At 38.7% G+C, this 20,971-nt stretch overlaps 1 protein-coding gene across 1 annotated transcript in view; it reads left to right on the plus strand.

Annotated features, from left to right (window-relative positions):
- The first annotated feature begins 6,787 nt into the window (after positions 1 to 6,787).
- The window catches only part of LOC111150500 (cilia and flagella associated protein 47), a 526,123-nt gene continuing 511,939 nt past the window's right edge, over positions 6,788 to 20,971 (plus strand). Inside the window, exons 1-3 of the mRNA XM_022507981.1 lie at positions 6,788 to 6,982; positions 9,975 to 10,126; positions 17,892 to 18,007. Of these exons, the coding sequence (XP_022363689.1) occupies positions 6,788 to 6,982; positions 9,975 to 10,126; positions 17,892 to 18,007 (463 nt within the window). The remainder of the gene's footprint in view (positions 6,983 to 9,974; positions 10,127 to 17,891; positions 18,008 to 20,971) is intronic.

Here is a 20,971-nt window from a genome sequence, read left to right on the forward strand (position 1 = left end):
AGAACGAAATCTTTGAAAGAAATTTTATGTGTGGTCAGTACTGGCTAAGATTAAGATAAATTTAAATAAGTAAATGTGTTTTAATTCCAAAAGTACATTGGGGCAAAGTTTTTGTTTTCTCTTTGTTAAATGTACTAAGTTTTTTTGAGATACTGATCTGCTCTTACTAGAGGCCCATGGTAGGCAGCCTCAAAATAGACCACTTTGGCATGAACATTATTTTAAACTAAAAGTAATGAAAACCCAGCAGATTTAGGAAAAGCTCTTTACCTCCCCCTCCACTGCCTGCTTGTAACAGGAAGAGAGCAATTAACAGAGATTCCTATTTACCTAAGAAACTTATTTGCATAATAGGGCAAACTTTGTTTTCCATGCATCTTCCATCTTCTCCCCTTTGTATCCTCAGACCCATCCCCCTCTCCTTAGCTCATATAAGCTTCTAGTTGCCGGTCTTTGGAATTTCCATGTTTGTGTGGATTCACTGTATGTATGTACACTATTAAATTTTTGTCCTGCTGATCTGTCTCATGTCAATTTGATTCTTAGTCCAACTAGGGGGACCTTGAAAGACAGTCTAAATTCTTCCTCCCTAAGAGCTTCATAAGAAATTATAAACAAAAGTTTTTCTTTACGTTATTTATTTATTTGTTTGTTTTTGGGGAAATATTTTATTTACTTACTTGACAGAGAGAGACACAGCGAGAGCAGAAACACAAGAAGGGGAGTGGGAGAGGGAAAGAAGGCTTCCTGCTGAGCAGGGAGCCTGATGTGGGGCTGGATCCCAGGACCCTGGGATCATGACCTGAGCCAAAGGCAGACCCGCAATGACTGAGCCACCCAGGGGCCCCATTTTCTTTACCTTTTAAGTTATCTGCCTAAAACACAATAATTCTCTGTTTGCTGAAATGATTTCCTGTATTTTTCAGGTCTTTGGTTACTGAGGATAACTGAGTCTGCATGTTAAAAGAGCAAAATTTGGTTCACGACCATGTAACCTGTATTTACCTTTGATATCTTTTCTTGTCTCTTTGGTTAAATGGAAAATTAAATATTGTTCCATAATGATTTGTGATCTTATTCAATCAAATGTTCAAAACTTTTGATATTTTTTCACAAACTTCCCAAAATAAAATTCTAAACTGAGGTCTTTTGACCATAATCTAACTGAAAATTTCCAGTGGGCCACTGGAACGTTTAAAAAAAAAAAAAGTAAGAAATTAAACTAAATTGACATATGGGGTATGTTAAGTTACATGGCAACATTGTCCAAGAAGTTATATTAAACCCTCTTAGATTATATTCATGTAGATATACCATATCTACATATCTATTTATTAAAATAAATCTTCTAAGAATTATGTGAAACTCCTAGCAATTTCATGTCTTGGTATGTTATTATCTTGAGGTGATATGTATCACAAAAATAACCAAATTTCCTTGTCAATTGCATAGTAATGATGTGGATTCAGACCTGTAACCATGGCCATGTTTAAGTCTTTTATTGTTCACAGGCAGTTAAACTTGTACTCAGATGTTTTCATAAAAATTCCCTGCAAGTTTGCTCCATCTTCAATGAGACTCATGGAAAAAAACTCTGAGTAAGTTTTCTGATAGCCTTAAGATCATAAAACTGAACTAGGTAAAAATTTCTGAAACTAGTGGAAAAATTAGAGTCAAGCAGAACAAGAATTAATAACATGGGATTGAATGAACTGAGCAAGATGAGCAAGATAATTATAATTTTAATGACTTCTTGTTTGGAACATTGCTGACTTTTTAAAAATGTTTTATTTTTTCCAGATTAAAAAAAACTTTTTTCTCTTAAGCTGACTTACAGCAATTTGATGAAACATACCTTTGTGAACAAATTGAAACATTTACCTTTTGTCTCTACTTGAACCCTCCAGAATTCAGAAACTCTCAGTTTTTTTTTTTTTTAAGATCTTATTTATTTGAGAGAGAGAGAGAGCGAGAGAGAGCGAGCAAGCTTGGGAGAGAGCACAAGCAGGGAGAGTGGCAGAGGGAGAGGGAGAAGCAGGCTCCCCGGTGAGCAGGGAGGCTGATGTGGGGCTCCATCCCAGGACCCTGAGATCATGACCTGAGCAGAAGGCAGACATTTAACCTACTGAGCCACTAGTCACCCCTCAGTGTGCATTCTTTCATTTTTATGGCAATTTATTTATTTGCATAAATGCAATTGACAATTGGAAACACAGGTTATTTCACCAAACCTTTGACTGGAATGTCATATCTGAGAAAGACATGCATAGACTCAGATAATCAAACAGCTTTAAAGAGTTAAGGTTGACTTTATGATGTCAATAAAGCCCCTTAGATATCTCAGTCTGCTACCACAGACTTCCTAGCAGCCTTATCAGGTGAGCAAATAAGGTCACTTCCTGGCACATGCAGGAACCTCAAGATATTAGGGGGACCTCCGAAAGAGGAATTCACCAAATCTATAGGTATTGTAGGCAAAGTCTGATGGCAAATACTTGGGATGGTTTTTGACCTTGAGAGATATTGAAATTTTAATCTAGAGATTCCTAATGAAACTTTGCAGCAAAGCAGGTTTTAAAAAGCTTATATGGTAAATCACTGTTTTTGTTGCATTTATGTGAATAATCAGGCAATTTTTTTTGTAAATAACTTATTATGCCTACAAATTAGTGTTAATTTGGCTGTCTTTGATAAAAATGAGTGTGATTTATAAAAAAAATCTTTTTAAAGATTTATTTATTTATTTTTGGGAGAGAGACACAGTGAGAGAGGGAACATGAGCAGGGGGAGTGGGGAGGTATAGGGGGAGAAGCAGGCTTCCCACTGAACAGGGAGCCTGATGCTGGCCTTGATTTCAGGACCCTGAGATCATGACCTGAGCCTAAGGCAGACACCCAACAAGTGAGCCACCCAGGCACCCTGAGTGTGATTTGTAGAGAGAAAATATGTCTAACATTTTGACTTTTCTCCCATTTTTTAAAACCTAGACTCATTTGAGATCTAAAACTGCCTTTAACCCCCGGATTCCCAAATGACTTGTTGTAAACTTCAGAGAAATTGCCACAAACAGCTCAGAAATGGACAATCTTCATGCCTGTTGCTCTGTGAGCCACTCAGAGACCACTAGAGACATTTCAACTACAAACCAGGAAGATCTGTAAGATTGCCACTACATGTCCTCACTCTATCTGAAGATGCTTTGAGCCTGCCATCGGGAAGTCTTCTCAACTGGCCTCCCTCAGAACTCAGAAACTGGCTTAACACTTGATTTAATCAGTAACCATTATTTTTCTTTTATTTCCATAGAAACACCTCTTATTTAATACTTGATTGATTAGTTGAATCATAGGCCTACTTTTGAGAATACATCGGCATCACTGCCCCCTGAAGTAAGTTTGACTAAATTGACCTATTGTTAGGACTAAGAGACAACCTACCAGCTCAACTTTTTTTTTTTAAAGATTTTATTCATTTTTCATGAGAGACAGAGAGAGAGGCAGAGGCAGAGGCAGACGGAGAAGCAGACTCCCTGCTTGAGCAGGGAGCCTGATGTGGGACTCGATCCCAGGACCCTGGGATCATGATCTGTGCTGAAGGCAGCTGCTTAATCGCCTAAGCCACCCAGGCACCCCCTACCAGCTCAACTTTTAATGTATGAAACTTGAGGAAAGTTTCAGAGGAAGGAACTGTAGGGGCTGAGGGCTGACTAACCCATGATGGCCATTTTGGCATGAAGATTATTCTGGACTGAAGGCAACTGAGCCAAGTGGGCTTGAGAGAAAACTTTGTCCCTCCCTTACTGACATAGAGGAATCTAAATGAGGGTCTTTCCAGAATAACGATTATTAGCAGAGATAAATTTTATCTGAGTGATCAATCTGTATGGCAAGAGAAACATCTAATTTCCAAACATCTGCCCTTTTTTTTTTAAGATTTTATTCATTTATTTGACAGAGAGATCACAAGTAGGCAGAGAGGCAGGCAGAGAGAGAGAGGGGGAAGCAGGCTCCCCGATGAGCAGAGAGCCCTATGAGGGGCTCAATCCCAGGACCCTGGGATCATGACCTGAGCTGAAGACAGAGGCCTTAACCCACTGAGCCACCCAGGCACCCCAACATCTGCCCTTCTGATCAGGGTGGATATTTGGTAGGAATGTGAGGTACATTCCTTCCTTTTGAAGTCCCAGACCCCTACCCCTGTTCCTCAGTTCAGGATGACATATAGACCTCATTTTGCCTGACTGTCTTTGGAATTTCCATGTCTGGGTGGGTTCCCCGTATATGCTTTAAATTTGATTGTCTCCTGCTAATCATGTCAATTTGATTCTTAGTCCGGCTAGGTGCACCTTGAAAGGGACAAGAATTCTTGGTGCTTGTCACTGCCGTCCAATTTAGGCTATTCTATATCTGGACATTAGTGCCATCAGTTTATTTTGTTAGCATGGCTTTTCACCAACAGGATGAAATTTTAATCCTACAGAAGCTTAGTGAATTTCATTATTACTACCCACTCTCAAATTATTTTTTAAATACATCAGTTACTATACTTTTATTTTTTATTTTTTAAAAGATTTATTTATTTATTTATTTTACAGACAGAGATCACAAGTAGGCAGAGAGGCAGGCAGAGAGAGAGGGAGAAGCAGGCTCCCCACGGAGCAGAAAGCCCAGTTTGGGGCTTGATCCCAGGACCCTGAAATCAGGACCTGAGCCTAAGGCAGAGGTTTTAACCCACTGAGCCACCCAGGCACCCTGCAGGTATCTTTTATGTGCTGCATACTGGTCTTTGCCTGTAAGGAGCTAGATGAAAGAGAGAAGATATTTATATGTTGGGTGACTGTGAAAATACAAAGACTAGCTTAACGCACTGAGCCACCCAGGCACCGCTGGTTACTATACTTTTAATACTCTTGTGTTTAATACTCTTGTGTTCAGAGAAGATCTGTTTATCTTCTTTCAAAAGCTCTTGTTTCTAAGTCACTATTCTTACCACTGTAGTAGATTTTCCTGGATTGCATTGACTCCTCTTTCAAAAAAAGTTTCAAACTCTTTCCCATAAGTGTTTTACAAGATTCCCACAGTACCAATAGGATAAGTAAGTTACCCGACTTTATAATGAATGATGAACTGTTATGGAGACTTGGAGGTTAGGGAGAGATATTGTAAATGTCCATTGTAGACTTGACCATTCTTTAGTCTGTATTTAAGAGAAAGATGTAACTGCTATCTATTGATTCCACATTTTGCCATGTGAACTAGAAATCAGAAGTCTTACTTTATACTTAGCCAGTGGAAACTCTAATGGTGGGTAGAGTTTCTAAATACCAAGGATATAATAATGATGACGAAGTAAGTAGTATGATCTCTAGTAGAATTTTTCGATGTCTGCTTTGAAACCTATTTAAAGGACTGAAACAGTTGGTGAAAAAGGGACAACAGTGTTTTTGAAGGATAAATAACTGTTTGGCCAGCAGATGGAAAGGCCAGTCTTCTCAGAGTGAAAGTTATATACAGTAGCAAAGAGGACATGAAAATAGCAAATATATATATATATATATATATATGTACATATGCAATGTGAGTGTATATATTTATATACATGTTATATGTGAGAAAATATAAATATATTTATTTATACCTATATATTTTTATAAATATAATATACATAATTACACAGTATATAAATAAATCTGCAGAGCTTGACTCCAAATTAATAAAGTTTCCTAGAAGCAGCGTGTTGTAAAGTTATGATAAGAGGCAGATTTAAGGCAGGGAAATAGCACTTAACTAATATGTTTTAAAACCCTAAGACTAGGGTGCTGGGTGACTCAGTGGATTAAGCCTCTGCCTTTGCTCAGGTCATGATCTCAACGTCCTGGAATTGAGCTCCGCATCGGGCTCTCTGCTCAGCAGGGAGCCTGCTTCCCACCTCTCTCTCTGCCAGCCTACTTGTGATGTCTCTATCAAATAAATAAATTATATCTTAAAAAAACAACAACAACAACCCTAAGACCATCACAGCAAAGAATGAAGAGAGAGTAGGGATTGGTCAGTGTGAATCTGGGCTTGTTAGAAAGGTGCTCATCTAGCTAGAGATGAAGAGGTTTGATCTCAGTCTTCTGAGCAGCACCTGGGTTAAAAAAGAAGAAACTTAACACCCAGACTAGTTAACAAAACTAAAGCTTCTGTACTCAGCGTGTGGTCCCTGGACCTGCATTGTTGAAATCACCTGGGACCTTGTTACAAAACAGATTCTTAGGCCCTGCAAATGAAACAGAATTTGCATTTTTACAAAAGACGGAGAAGACTGCTATTACAGTTTTAGTAACGATAGCCTTGAAGGCCAATGAGCAGGAGACCCAGGGGGCCTTGACTCTGCTACCATTGAATTCCTCTGTTACTGTTACATTTTGTTGCTTTAATAGACTCCGTGGGCACATCATTTCCCCTGCTCTTTAAGCTTTGCCTTAAGAGAGGTCCAGGAAAATGTCTACCCACAATGCCATCTTAAAATCCTGCCAGGTCATGACAAAGTGAGAGGGCTCCGGGATTTTGGCTGTAGTAGAACGTTTTCCAGTTTCTCTGCTGACACCCGTGATCCCTGTGTTCTTTCCGCAGAAGCCTGCATTCTCTGCTGGGGAAAGCAAACTCACAAAGTTTGGGCTGCTCCAATAGGGGTGGAGCTTGAGGCGAGCACGCAGCGTCTGTCGGTTGCCTAGCGACGGCGTCCACGCTAGCCCTCAGTAGTTGAAGTCAGCTACGGTTTGCAGGCCACCTGGAGGGCCGCCATGGAGACCGAAAGGGGCTCCCCGGTCCCCCGAGAGGCGGAGACCCCAAAGAAGGAGGTACAGCTGCGGGTGACTCCTTCGGAGGTGAAATTCCTGGACACGCTGGCCGGGAGGGTGTACCGCCTCCCAGTTACTGTACACAATCTCGGCCGTTGCAACCAGAAAATCCGGTTTCAGGAGCCCCTCAAACCACAGGTAATACACTTGGGGGTGCTGGAGCAGGACTTCAGGACCTTCAGAGCTCTGAGAACTCGTCTCCACCTGGGCGCCCGCTCTGTCCCGGAGAGTAGAAGCCCGGCGCCTGCGGAAATGGGGGCTGGATTGACATTCCCAGGGAGCGGAGATTTTGGTCTCTCAGTGTTTACATATGCTAGACTTTTTGTTTTGTTTTGCTTTGTTTTGTGTTTTTACTTTTTGCTTGGCTTTGGGAGACAAGGTGGGGAAAAGTAGATCTAGAACCTCCCAACTTCTGGGTTTGGAAAGAAGGGAAAAGGGGTTCACGTGTGTCTCCTAACAGCCCAGAATTTTTGCTTATATACTGTAGAATTACATCAACAAAATTCATATTCTTTTTTTTTGAAGATTTTATTTTTTTTTAGATTTTATTTATTTATTTATTTATTTGACAGAGTTCACGAGTAGGCAGAAAGGCAGGCAGAGAGAAAGGGGGAAGCAGGCTCCCCGCTGAGCAGAGAGCCCAACGTGGGGCTCTATCCCAGAACCCTGAGATCATGACCTGAGCCAAAGGCAGAGGCTTCAACTGCTGGACCAGTCAGTCAGGCCAGTCTCACTTGTAATTGCTCCCTTTTACCCCCATGGCTCAGACTCCCTTTTCTCTCTCTCTCTCTTTCTTTTTTAAGATTTTATTTATTTGAGAGAGAGAGAGTGTGTGCACAGAGGGAGAGGGAGAAGCAGACTCTCCACTGAGCGGAGAGCCTGATGTGGGACTCAATCCCAGGACCCTGAGATCATGACCTGAGCCAAAAGCAGATACTTAATTGACAGAGTCTCCCCGAGTCCCAGACTCTTTTTTCTTTTGACCCCTGTTTTCATTCCCACCTTCTGCAAGAATCACCCTTTTTCAAACTCCACCCATCTTTGAGGGTCAAAGTGAATTCTCTTTTGCTCTCTAAGTTTTTTTTTTTTTTTTAAGATTATATTTACTTGACAGAGGCAGGCAGAGAGAGAGGGGGGGAAGCAGTCTCCCCTTTGAGCAGAGAGCCCGATGCGGCGCTCTATCACAGGATCCCGAGATCATGACCTGAGTGAAGGCAGAGGCCTAACCCACTGAGCCACCCAGGCACCCTTGCTCTCTAAGTCTTATCATGTTATTTCCAAATTATTTCTCCCCTACTGGATACCAGTTGCATTAACAGACATTTATTATAGTTTGGACTTGTGTCCCAATGACTCCTAGTAATGTTAGTTTTACCTCGGTGGTCTGTCCATCAGCTCATAGGTAGGGATGGTGCCTTACACACCTCTGCATATTGCTAGGGGTCTTAGCAATGTGTAGTTTGACCAAAAGCACATACTGCTGAAGCCCTGGTTTTCCTTCTTTCTTTCTTTCTTTTTTTTTAAAGATTTTATTTATTTATTTATTTGAGAGAGAGTATGTACAAGCTTGGGGAGGGGCAGAGGGAGAGGAAGAAACACTCCCCAGTGAGCAGGGAGCCCAATGCAGAGCTGTATCCCAGAAATCTGGGGTCCTGACCCAATCAGAAGACAGATGCTTAACTTACTGAGCCACCCAGGTGCCCCTTCCTGTTTTTCCTCTTGAAGATACAGCTTCTTTAAAGGACGGTAGTCACACGTGGTATGTTACTTCTGATACCCACAGGCTTATGCAGGGAATAATTGACTGCTTGTTTTCTTACCGTTCTGTCATTGCAGGGGGATTGAGAGTTAGACTGTGACAGTTTTAAGGTATCAGAAGTTTCCTGGAAGTGGGAAGCTTTCAGACCATTTGTATCAACAAATCACTCTCCTGCTCTATGTCCTTCATTTCTGGAAAGTACTGTGTAGATTCAGCCCCGCATGAAAAGCCCTGAATAATTAATTTCAACAGACCTCCTTTGTTACTGATTGAAGCTCTTTGCCCAGCAAGGCTAGCTTATTAATTGCCTGCTGGGAGACTATTTTGCTTATCCTTTTCTCTGCTTGTGTCTGAGATAATCCTGCCCCTACAGGGAGCATCTTACTTGCTTGTTCACATTTTTTGACCATTCTCTAAGCCTAGGCCAACTACTCTCCTTTCTGGCCCATAATCATGCTTTCTCAGGGATTTTCATGATACTTATGTCTCCATGACTCAAAAAACACTTAATTAGTCTCCGGCGTGTATTATTTAACTTTCTAGGGGTGTATAGTCTGCTTCCTTAAGGAGATTATAAATTCAGGAGAGGGACTCATTCCAGTTGTGGGGAAAGAGCTTAATTTTAGAGTCAGATAGATGTGTGAATTCAATCCTCACTGTCACACAGACATTAGACATTAATTAACCTCTGCAAGTCCTAGTTTCCTTATCTGTATTCTGGTAACCTTAACATTGGCCTTACAGGACTCTTGAAATAAGGGGTGTAGAATGCTTTACACCTGGTGAGTGCCCAATACATAGTAGTTCTTCTCTTTCTCCCTTAGTATTTTTCCTGGAGTCTAGGAAATGGTTTACAAGAATAGAAGTGTTTTTTCCCTCTTTATTCCTTTTTTTATATTTCTTCAAGTTATGAATTCTAAGTCCCCATGCAAAAACTATATAAAATGCTATATGTACGTGTATATACATACATATGTATATATGCATGTATGTGTGTATATATGCATGTATGTGTGTATATATGTATATATATGTGTTATATATATATGTAGATGATTGAGCAACATTTTTATTTGCATGCTCTCCCTTTTTTCCTCTAAGTATCTCATACTTCTCAAGAAGACTATGAGCATTTACATGTTTCTCAACTGACTGCATTGTCAGTTTCAGTCCAGGTACTGTTAAAAGCATATCTGAAGGATCTATACTGATATACATATGGTAATTAAGTCTTTGCCTTTAGGGAAGGGATATTGTCTGTGTATTGATACAGCTCTTGAAATAATGTATACTTCTAACTACGGTTGCTCACATTATTTCCTTATTAGGAGTTACCATGTATCATTTGATTTTTTTTTTCTCCCACTAAAGTTCAAACTGATTTTGACCAATCTGGATAAAGCACTTGCTTCTGGACTTCAGATGACAGCTATGGTGGAATACCGTCCTGATAAAGATGAAGACACTTTTGACCAGCTACTTATTTCAATAGGAAATAAAACAATAGAGATCCCTCTAGTTGGGTATGTATTCTCCGTATTTTATGCTGACGTCTTTAGCACTCCTCAAATAAAAATAAGGGTTAAAGTAATATTTTGTATTTTCTATGGGTAACATGGCTTATTGTATCTATAGTTTCCTTACAGCTGAACTTGAAGTACAAATTTTTAGAAACCTGTGGGATTTAAAACAAACAGAAATCTAGTTTTCTGGTATTTAAAATTTTTAAAAAACAGGGCGCCTGGGTGGCTCAGTGGGTTAAGCCTCTGCCTTCGGCTCAGGTCATGATCTCAGGGTCCTGGGATCGAGGCCCGCATCGGGCTCTCTGCTCAGCGGGGAGCCTGCTTTCTCCTCTCTCTCTATGCCTGCCTCTCTGCCTACTTGTGATCTCTCTCTCTGTTTCAAATAAATAAATAAAATCTTTAAAAAAAATAAAATTTTTAAAAAACATTTTTAAAGATTTTATTTATTTATTTAAAGATTTGTTTATTTGAGAGAGAGAGAGAGAGAGCAAGCGTGCAGGGAGGGGTGTAAGGAGAGGGAGAGAGAGAATCTCCAGCAGATTCTTGCTGAACATGGAGCCTACTATGTAGCTTGATCCCACGACCCTGAGATCATGACCTGAGCCAAAATCAAGAGTCAGATCCTTAACTGACCAAGGCACACAGAAACCCCGAGTTTTCTGGTATTTTTAATTAAAATAAAAACATCCAACAATTGCATATATTGTTCTTTTTTTTCCCCTTGACTCATATCCTATTTTATTTCTACCTTTTTTTTTTTGTACCTTTTGACAGCAAGACTCAGTAAAGAATGCTGTATTGCTGTCTTTATAGTCTCACATTCCACTCTCATTTCAAAACACTAGATGGGCTGTCTTTCTGAGCTTTCCAGTGAAATAGCTCTTGCATGTTGCCAATCTGTTGTCTTTATTTTACTCCATTTCTCAGCAGCATTTGACACTATTAACCATTATTACCTTCTTGTGCTACTTTATTCTCTTGACTTCCTGGTACTGCACTTCTTCAATGGCTGCTCCTTCTCATCTTACTTTTCTCTGTTTTATTGAAATACAATTGACACATTACATTGTTCAAGTTTATAAGTTAGATAGCATGTGGATGTGATATATTTATATATTGCAATATGCAGTTTTTTAAAAGAAGATTTTATTTATTTATTTGAGAGAGACAGAGAGAGAAAGAGAAAACATGAGAGAAGGAAGGGTCAGAGGGAGAAGCAGACTCCCTGCTGAGCAGAGAGCCCCATGCAGGAATCGATCCTGGAACTCCAGGATCATGACCTGAGCCAAAGGCAGATGCTTAACCAACTGAGCCACCCAGACGCCCTATATATTGCAATATGATTACCATCCTAGGGTGAGCTAATACCCCTATCACATTATATAATCACCATTTCTTTTCTGTGGTGGGAGCAATTAAGATCTAGTATCTTAGTAACTTTGAAGTTTTATAACACAGTGTTGTTGACTGTGATCACTATGCTGTGCATTAGCTCTCCAGGACGTATTCATTAACTACTTCCCTATTTGTACCCTTAACCAACATCTCCGCAATTTCCCCACTCCCTTGGCTCTGGTAACCACCATCCTACTCTCTGTTTTTATGATGAATGTATTCTTAAATGGATTGTGAACCTCTATCTATATTTTAATATAATTATTATCATTATTATTTCACTGAATTTTAAATAATGAAGATGTTTGACTTCCAGAGAAATCTAAACTGTGCTCTTTTGAGATTGGTTGAAAAATGTCGACTCATATAATGAATAGAACACAGAACTAAGTACAGTTGACCCGTGAACAATGTAGGGGTTAGAGCTGCCAATGCTTGTGTAGTTGAAAAATCCATGTATTACTTTTGACTCTTCTTACTAAAAGTCTACTGGTACCTGGAAGCCTTATTGATGACATGAATAGTCGATTAACACATATTTTGTATGTCGTATGTCTTACATACTGTAATTTTACAATAAAGTAAGCTAGAGACAAGAAATACTATTAAGAAAATCATAAGGTAGGGCACCTGGGTGGCTCAGTGGGTTAAACCCTCTGCCTTCGGCTCAGGTCATGATCTCAGGGTCCTGGGATCAGGCCCGCATCAGGCTCTCTGCTCAGCAGGGAGCCTGTTTTCCCCGCTCTGCCTGCCTTTCTCTGCCTACTTGTGATCTCTGTCTGTCAAATAAATAAATAAAATCTTAAAAATAAATAAATAAAAAATAAAATCTTAAAAAAAAAAGAATGAAAGTCGTAAGGAAGAGAAAATACATTTACAGTGCTGTATTAAAAAAAAAAAAGTGCACTTTCTGAGTTCAAACCTGTGTTGTCCAAGGGTCAACTATAACTGAGTTGCAGATTAACTTTGATATGGATTATTTATTTGACCAGGAAATTTGCCATTTTCATTTTATACTGAAGAAAGTATATTTTTATGCATTATAAAATTACCTATTGGGGTGCCTGGGTGGCTCAGTCATTGGGCATCTGCCTTCACCTCGGGTCATGATACCAGGGTTCTGGGATCAAGACCCACGTTGGGCTCCCTGCTCAGTGGGAATCCTGTTTCTCCCTCTCCCACTCCCCCTGCTTGTGTTCCCTCTCTCGCTGTCTCTCTGTCAAATGAATAAATAAAAGCTTTAAAAAATAAAATTAAAAAAATTACCTCTTAAGGCTAGTGTGAACATTTTTTTTTAAAGATTTTATTTATTTATTTGACAGACAGAGATCACAAGTAGGCAGAGAGGCAGGCAGAGAGAGAGGAAGGGAAGCAGGCTTCCTGCTGAACAGAGAGCCTGATGCGGGGCTCGATCCCAGGACCCTGAGATCATGACCTGAGCCGAAGGCAGAGGCTTTAATCCACTGAGCCACCCGGGCGCCCTAGTGTGAATATTTTAAAGTGTTTTTTATTCATATACATACACATACGGATCCTCCTTTTCCTTAGCAAGATATTATTCTTTTGTGTGTATTTGCCTATCACCAGCAGAATTAATATTGGAATATTCATATTAATATTGGTATTTGACATGCCTTTTTATAATTTCCCTGGTATTTTTTTTTTTAATAAGCTACATTTAGACCTGCGGTTATTTGGTTCTCTGTATTGTTAAAAAGTTGATTAAGGACAGCATTGCATTCTATAAAGAAATCAAACAGTTGACACATGGTAGGAAAGGAATAAGCTATTAGCCTATTATAAATAATTTACATTTTAAAAAAACATTTATTTATTTGGGGGAGGGAGAGAGAGAGAGAGAGAAAGCACACACGAGTTGGGGGGGAGGGGCAAAGGGAGAGGGACAAGCAAAATCCCTGTTGAACAGGAAGCCTGATGCGGGGTTTGATCCCAGGACCCTGAGATCATGACCTGAGCCGAAGGCAGAGGCTTAAGGACTGAGCCACCCAGGCATTCCTTAATTTACATTTTATAATTTAAGTATGACCATTTTTGGTCCATTCTGCACATTGATGTAACTATGAGTTGCACTTAGGTTTGCTTGTTTGTACTATATATGGAGAGTTGAAAATGATTCTGCCTTTGAAGACAGGAATTTTGTCTTGGCCCCATAATGTAGGCACTCTCTCATCAGATCAGCTGCTTATCACAGTTGCAACATAAGGACAGCACTGCCCTCTTAAAGTATGGTGGAAAGGGCTGAATGAAGCTATGTGTGTGTGTTAAGTTTTTTTTTTTTAAGATTTTATTTACCTATTTGACAGAGATCACAAGTAGGCAGAGAGGCAGGCAAAGGGGGGCGGGGGGAAGAGGGCCCGACACGGGGCTCTATCCCAGGACCCTGGGATCATGACCTGAGCTGAAGGCAGAGGCTTTAACCCACTGAGCCACCCAGGCGCTCTGTGTGTTAAGTTTTTAAGTTCTGTACCATTACCTTACCTGTGTAGGATTTTGTATCCACTACCATAGTCAAGATATTCAGCTGTTCCAATATCACAGGGATCTCTCCTATTACTTGTTTATAATGACACCCAACTTCCTTATGCTTCACACCTACTATCCCTAAACTGTGGAAACCACTATTCTGTCTTCCATTTCTGAAATTTTGCCACATGAAATATGTTATATAGCCTTTTGGGGTTGACTTTTTTTCACTCAGCAGAATTCTCAGGAGATTCAAGCAAGCTTTTGTTTATATGAATAGTTCACTCCTTTTCATTGTTGAGAAGTATTCCATGGTATGTGTGTACCACAGTTTGTTTCACCATTGGCCTGTTGAACACTATCAGGCTGATTCCAGTTTTTGGCTGTTATAAATAATGCTGCTGTGAACATTCTTTGCTTGCTTCTTGCAACATTGCTAGAGTTTATAGTTGCATTTAATTGGGATCAACATGGGAAAATAGATTTATGAAATCTTGTCTGGAAACCAAAAGTTTGTATTATCTGTACTTTAGCAGAAATGATATAATCAGTGATTCTGAACACTTTTTTTTTCATGTATCCATAAAAACTACATCCCTTTTGCACATTTAAAAATGTCTAAAGTTCTTCCTTATGAGCTTGAATAGTTGCAAAAATGTAATTGCTTATCCATAATAAATGTTACTATAAGATAATTACATTTTTTTTTTCAAATGTATCCAGTAAAGTGGATATACCATAGTAATTTGTTAAACAGTTTAAAAATTCACCTCTTCTTTTTTCCCCCTCAGGTTTGTACTTCCATTTCTTTCTTTTTTTTTTTTTTAAGATTTTATTTATTTATTTGTCAGAGAGAGAGAGGGAGAGAGAGCAAGCACAGGCAGACAGAATGGCAGGCAGAGGCAGAGGGAGAAGCAGGCTCCCTGATGAGCAAGGAGCCCGATGTGGGACTCGATCCCAGGACGCTGGGATCATGACCTGAGCCGAAGGCAGCTGCTTAACCAATTGAGCCACCCAGGTGTCCCAGTACTTCCATTTCTTACCATAGCATCATATCCTAATGTATTACATTTTTATAGTTAGATCTTTGTTGATCACCAACAATAAACTGTGTTGTAAATTTGTATGCAATTCATGTGTATGTATATATGTACATATCAATATGTGTAGCCAGTATGTATACATATACAAATATGTATATAAATAGATATACTTTAATCATAAATCTATACACGTTTTTAAAATTTCTTATTAATTATATATATATTTTGAAGGTTTTATTTATTTATTTGACAGAGAGGGAGAGAACACAAGCAGGGGGCTAGCAGGCAAAGGGAGAGGGAGAAGCAGGCTACTTACTGAGCAGGGAGCCCCATGTGGGACATGATTCCAGAACCCTGGGATCATTACCTGAGCCACGCAGCTGCCCCCTCTTATGAATTATATTAATATAAATTTATTTTAACTTCCTATATAAATTAACAAGTTTGATACTTAATTATTTTTCCTTTTTTTAAATAATCAAATACAATTTACATATAGCACTGGATAAGTTTAGGCTGTACACTGTTGGTTTAATACATTTATATGTTGCAATGTGATTACTGGTGTGGTGTTAGCTAACACCTCCATCATATCACATAATTATCATTTCATTTTGTGGTAAGAACATTTAAGATCTTATCTCTTAGCACCTTTCTTTCTTTTTTTTTTTTTTTAAAGATTTTATTTATTTATTTGACAGAGATCACAAGTAGGCAGAGAGGCAGGCAGAGAGAGAGGGGGAAGCAGGCTCCCCACGGAGCAGAGAGCCCAATGCGGGGTTGGGCTCATCAGCTCAGCATGGCCTGAGCTGAAGGCAGGGGCCTTAACCCACTGAGCCACCCAGGTGCCCCCAATTCATCTTCTAAGTGTAAGCTTGTATCTTTTGACCAACATCTCATCAATTTTCCCATCTCTATCCCCTGGTAACCACCCTTCTCTTGTCTCTCTCTCTCTCTTTTTTAAAGATTTTATTTATTTGAGAAAGAGAGCATGAGAGAGAGGAGAGAGAGCACAAGTGGTGGGGGGAGGGGCAGAAGGAGAAGCAGACTCCCCACTGAGCAGGGAGCCAGAGACATGGGGCTTCATCCCAGGACCCTGAGATCATGACCTGAGCAAAAGGCAGACACTTAACTGACTGAGCCACCCAGGCGCCCCCTTCTCTTCTCTCTTAACATAAATTCTCTGTTAACATAAAAGGAAAAATGTTATTGACAAGGCTTTTTTTAATTAGATGGAAGAGAAACCAACAGGAAAGCCAGAAAAACTGTTATAATATTACCGTATTACCAAGCCCTTAAGACACTTCTCTGCATCCAGCTGGAGAAATAGTTTGAAAAAATGTTTGGCTTCGTATCTTATATTGTTTGTGTAATGAGTTCCTCTTTAACATCCTGTAAACTCTTTATTAATGCAATGATATACACTAAGGTCATTGATCTTTCCTTTTCCTATTACAAAAATGAGAAGAACATGGATATTCCTTAAAGAAGCAGCACATACAGGACAGTCCTGGCTGATCTCTGGAATGTCTCTGCATATTCAATAATACACAAACATTCACATATGGAAGGAAGGCCCAGACCACCAGTGTATAAAGCAGTATTTGTAAATGTTTTGTTCAGGTACTTGTGTGTGTGTGTGTGTGTGTGTGTGTGTGTGTGTGTGTGTATGTATATTTTGGAAGTTGTATCCTATGTGGAGTAAATTTACTTAATTCATGAGTCTAGTACATAACCCAAGGACTCAATAAAGAGCAGGTATTACTCTGTTAATTATTGGTGCTGTTATCATTGTTAGGTTTGTAAGGGTAAAGCACACAAAATCTAACAATAAATTTAAGTCTAAGTTCATCTATATTATATCCAAATAATTTCTCAGGTAAGACATTGAGGCTTTGAAGTCTTTGGCTTTTCATCTGTAACATAGCCATGATAGTATTTATTTCCCTTTCATGAAATTTTAAGTATCAAACAGGATAATATACCTGATGATGTTTATAAATCATAAATTATCCATACATAAAATATATGTATCCTTATGAGATGTGCATCTAGGATTATAACGGGTTTTTATTTTTATTTTTTTTTACTTTTTTTAAGGATTTTATTTATTTGACAGACAGAGATCACAAGTAGGCAGGGAGACAGGCGGGGGTAAGGGGGAAGCAGGCTCCCTGCTGAGCAGAGAGCCCGTTGCGGGCTCAATTCCAGGACCCCGGGATCACGACCTGAGCCAAAGGCAGAGGCTTAACCCACTGAGCCACCCAGGCGCCCGTATAATGGATTTTTCAAATGTGTATGAACCATATGGTATAGATATGCCACAGTGAATCCTTTAAGTTAGAGACGCATGTGAAAAATCAATTGTATCTTTTTGTGCTTAGACCTTGTTTCAGTTCCCAAATGGCATTTTATAGTATAGCACCTTCTCTTATTTCATCAGATTTGGATCATCCAAACTACTTTGTTAGGATCAATTCCACCCTTTTTGAGGAGGGGCTAAAGAATGTATTATAGGCTTAGGTGGAGATTACAAAAATGCTTGGAGCAGCAAAAATACTGAGATAGGTGGGTAGCCCGTGAAGGTGAGTACTTCACAGCACAGGGCATACTATGTCCTTAGATGCGTAAAATCTGATTTCTTTGTTAAAAACGTATCTCATCTTGTTTTCATGTCTTTATTTCACAGTTCCTTTTACTGACAGATATGCCATCAATAGACTTGTAAGGAAACATGAATGTCTTACAAGGAATTAATAAATGTGTCTCTGTATGGTCCCCTGTGGATTTAAGTATGAGAGTATAATTGTTTAATTATGTTGTCCTCTTTTCCCTTCCCTTAGGTTGATTCCCTCCTGTCAATTGGAAATTGAGTCAGAAGTTAATTTTGGCACATTGGTTGCTGATAGTAAAGTCTATTGTAAAGAGATTAATATCATTAACCATGGCAGAGCTCCAGGTAAATACTTCCTGTCTTATAAATTAATTTACACTTTTGGAAGAATGTTGGTATTATTTAAAATGTATAATTTGTATAATTAATGGATTCTCTGATTCAGTCCTCCTCTCCCTCCCCAAAAGAAGATGTCTGTCATTAGAAATAGTTCAGAACTGAAGGCCCTTAAATAGGATAACTGTAAAAGACTGATAGATAATAATTCAGGAAAGATGAGTCTGTTTCCTTATGATGCTGATTAACAGCCTGAATCCCAGGTGACTGGTGATCTCCCTGAGGACAGAAGGCAGGATGATGTTATGGGAGTGACTTAATCCTTAGAGCGAGCTATGCAGAGACAGAATCAGGGTACGATGCCTTACCAGCTGTGTGATCTGGGCCAAGTATCTTTTAGGATGTTGAACTTGATACTTCTCATTTATCAACTGTCATTAATAAAATGAACTATGGTTAATCATGTATATACTTAGGTTTGTAGTATGGTACTTGACTCATCATTGGCGCTCAATAAATATTTGTTCTTTTTCTCTATCATATTCAACTTCGAATTTACATGATGGTCTCTAGAAAGCTCTTACTTTTTGTTGAAAGAGTAAATGCTTTTCTCCAGACTGGATTATTTCTGGAGGTTTTTACTGTGACCTAAGAGTTTCCATAAAGGTGTGTATGTCTGTATGTGTGTGTGTATTCATGCACACTCTTCACTGATAGTATACAGTAGGTATTAAAATCCTTTATCCCTTCGTTGTCCTGATTGGATGGTCATTATCTGGGCTGGCGAGGTTTCCATTTCTGCCGAGCTGACATGAGGACCAGCTCCGCATAGGGAGGGCATTTTTTTCCTGAGACTGCTTGTCAGATACATAAAACTGGTCTTAATTCCAGTCCTGTTTGACACTAAGCGAGGATACTCTCTGGGGCTGCTTGATTGAGCAGTGGGAATTACTAAGACAAAGGCAGTTTGTCACTGCACTGATTTCTTCCTAGTGTTAAACAAATAAAACTGGTAATTGTTCCTCACCAAATGTTGCTCATTTCAATTTTCCATGCTTTGGTTTTTAAATGATTAAAATTTCTGGTGCCGGTGGGATTGTACAACATTCAGCTCGTTTGTGGTCTGACTCCAATGTCAGGGTCTCTCGTGGCTAGTGATTATAGGCTGTATGGTCTTTTCGATTCTCAATTTTTTAGAGCAGTGGTATTTAATTGAGAGAATTTTATTTTTATTATATATTTTCCAAAACCTCTCTTAACTCTTGTGCATTCTAAATCTTTCAAAGTTTTTATCATATCCTCTCTTTATTGTAAAATATGACCAAACTGTACAGTTTCATTACATATAAAAGCTCTCTGTAAGTAACAAGTGTATGTGGTTTTAATTTTAAATGAATATTTAGATTATTTTACTTAGTAAAATAAAATAAAACTAAGCCTCAGATCTAGACCCATTCATTTTAGGAAAAGTAATCCACTTTGGGTCTTAGTATTATATTAATATTTTGCTTGTGTGTTTATTTGTACTGAATACTACAATTTGTACATTATAATTGAGTACCATTAAATGTTAATTAGTATTACCTTACAAACTGAAACAAATTGTTATCAATGAAACACATTTTCTTAGTGTTGACTTTGTTTCTCATTCTTAGACTTGAATGATATTATTTTTTCCACCATTAGCAAAATTGATACGATGTTTTATATTCACAGTAGCAAGTGCCTATAAGGTGTCATAAAGTCCTTATTACCTACAAACACAGTATATAAATATTCATAAGAATAACAGTGTATTTTCATGAGGAAAAAGACTTATGCCGAAAATAGGTTTAACAACCAAATATGATTTTAATAAAATTTTTAAAACGGACTTTACATGACAAATATTTTATAGTTTTAGTGTCAAAGATCAAATGTTTATAAATTTATATGCATACTTAAGAGGACATTAGAAAGCCACACTCAGCAGCTTCATGGTATGTGCTTTGTTTTTTCTCTCTGGTAGTGACCCTGGGGTTATTAGTTGATCTATGTAACAACTTCATGATTTTTTATTTTAATGGCTCATTATAGAGTAATTATCCATGGATTTAGCCAAATATTGTTGAATACATTTTGTTTTCTTACCCTCTGTGTTTCCTGAGTTTACTCCTTACTGTGTAAAGTAGTGCTTGTCTTTCCATTTTGAAGGCATGGCTCCGTTTTTAGATAAGTCTCTACTCTTAGTACGTTGTGAGCTGGTGAACTCCATGTTCTATTTTATGATTTTATTGTTTCTCAGTTTTTATCTTTTAAAGAACATCACGGAAAAAACATTATTATTTTAGCATGCCTGGAACTGCAGTCATTTCCCTCTTCCCCTCAGTAACCTTGAATATCTGAGAAGACTTTTTCTACTAGAGTGTTATGATGTAGAACAGTCTTTAAAGTCCCTAGTGGGATTGTCACACATCATTTCTGTGTTTGAACAGTTACCTTCGAACTTATCAACATTTAGGTTTATTTGGGTTATTTTGCCAAAAATATATGACCTTTCTCTTGCTCTTAATGGCCACTTTCCCCCCTTTCCCTGATCATTAGCATCATCTCTCTACTTCACAGTCTGGAAAAGCCTAGCGTCATCTAAGAACCAGGACGTTTGCTAAATTGGACCAAGTCCAGGACTCAGTGAAGCACCCGCTACTTATTCTCAATGTGTATTTTTTGTTTTCTTGGAAACTGCTGTCATGGACTCTCAATCCACGGTTCTTGCATAATACAATGCTGGCATATAGCAGACGTTCTCTAAACCTTTGTGTAATCGATTTGGCTCAGTGATCTCTCAGAGTTTCAGAAAAGAATCATTAATTGTATGTCAACTGTACATGAATAAAAGAAAATTTCTAAAAATAAGTTGACCAGGATATTACAAAAGAAGAAAATGATTTGTCATTTTAGTCCATAAAAACAGAACAAAACAAAAAACAAACA

This window comes from Enhydra lutris, unplaced genomic scaffold (genome assembly GCF_002288905.1).
Source record: "Enhydra lutris kenyoni isolate GAN:26980312 unplaced genomic scaffold, ASM228890v2 scaffoldscaffold23, whole genome shotgun sequence".
NCBI lineage: Eukaryota > Metazoa > Chordata > Mammalia > Carnivora > Mustelidae > Enhydra > Enhydra lutris.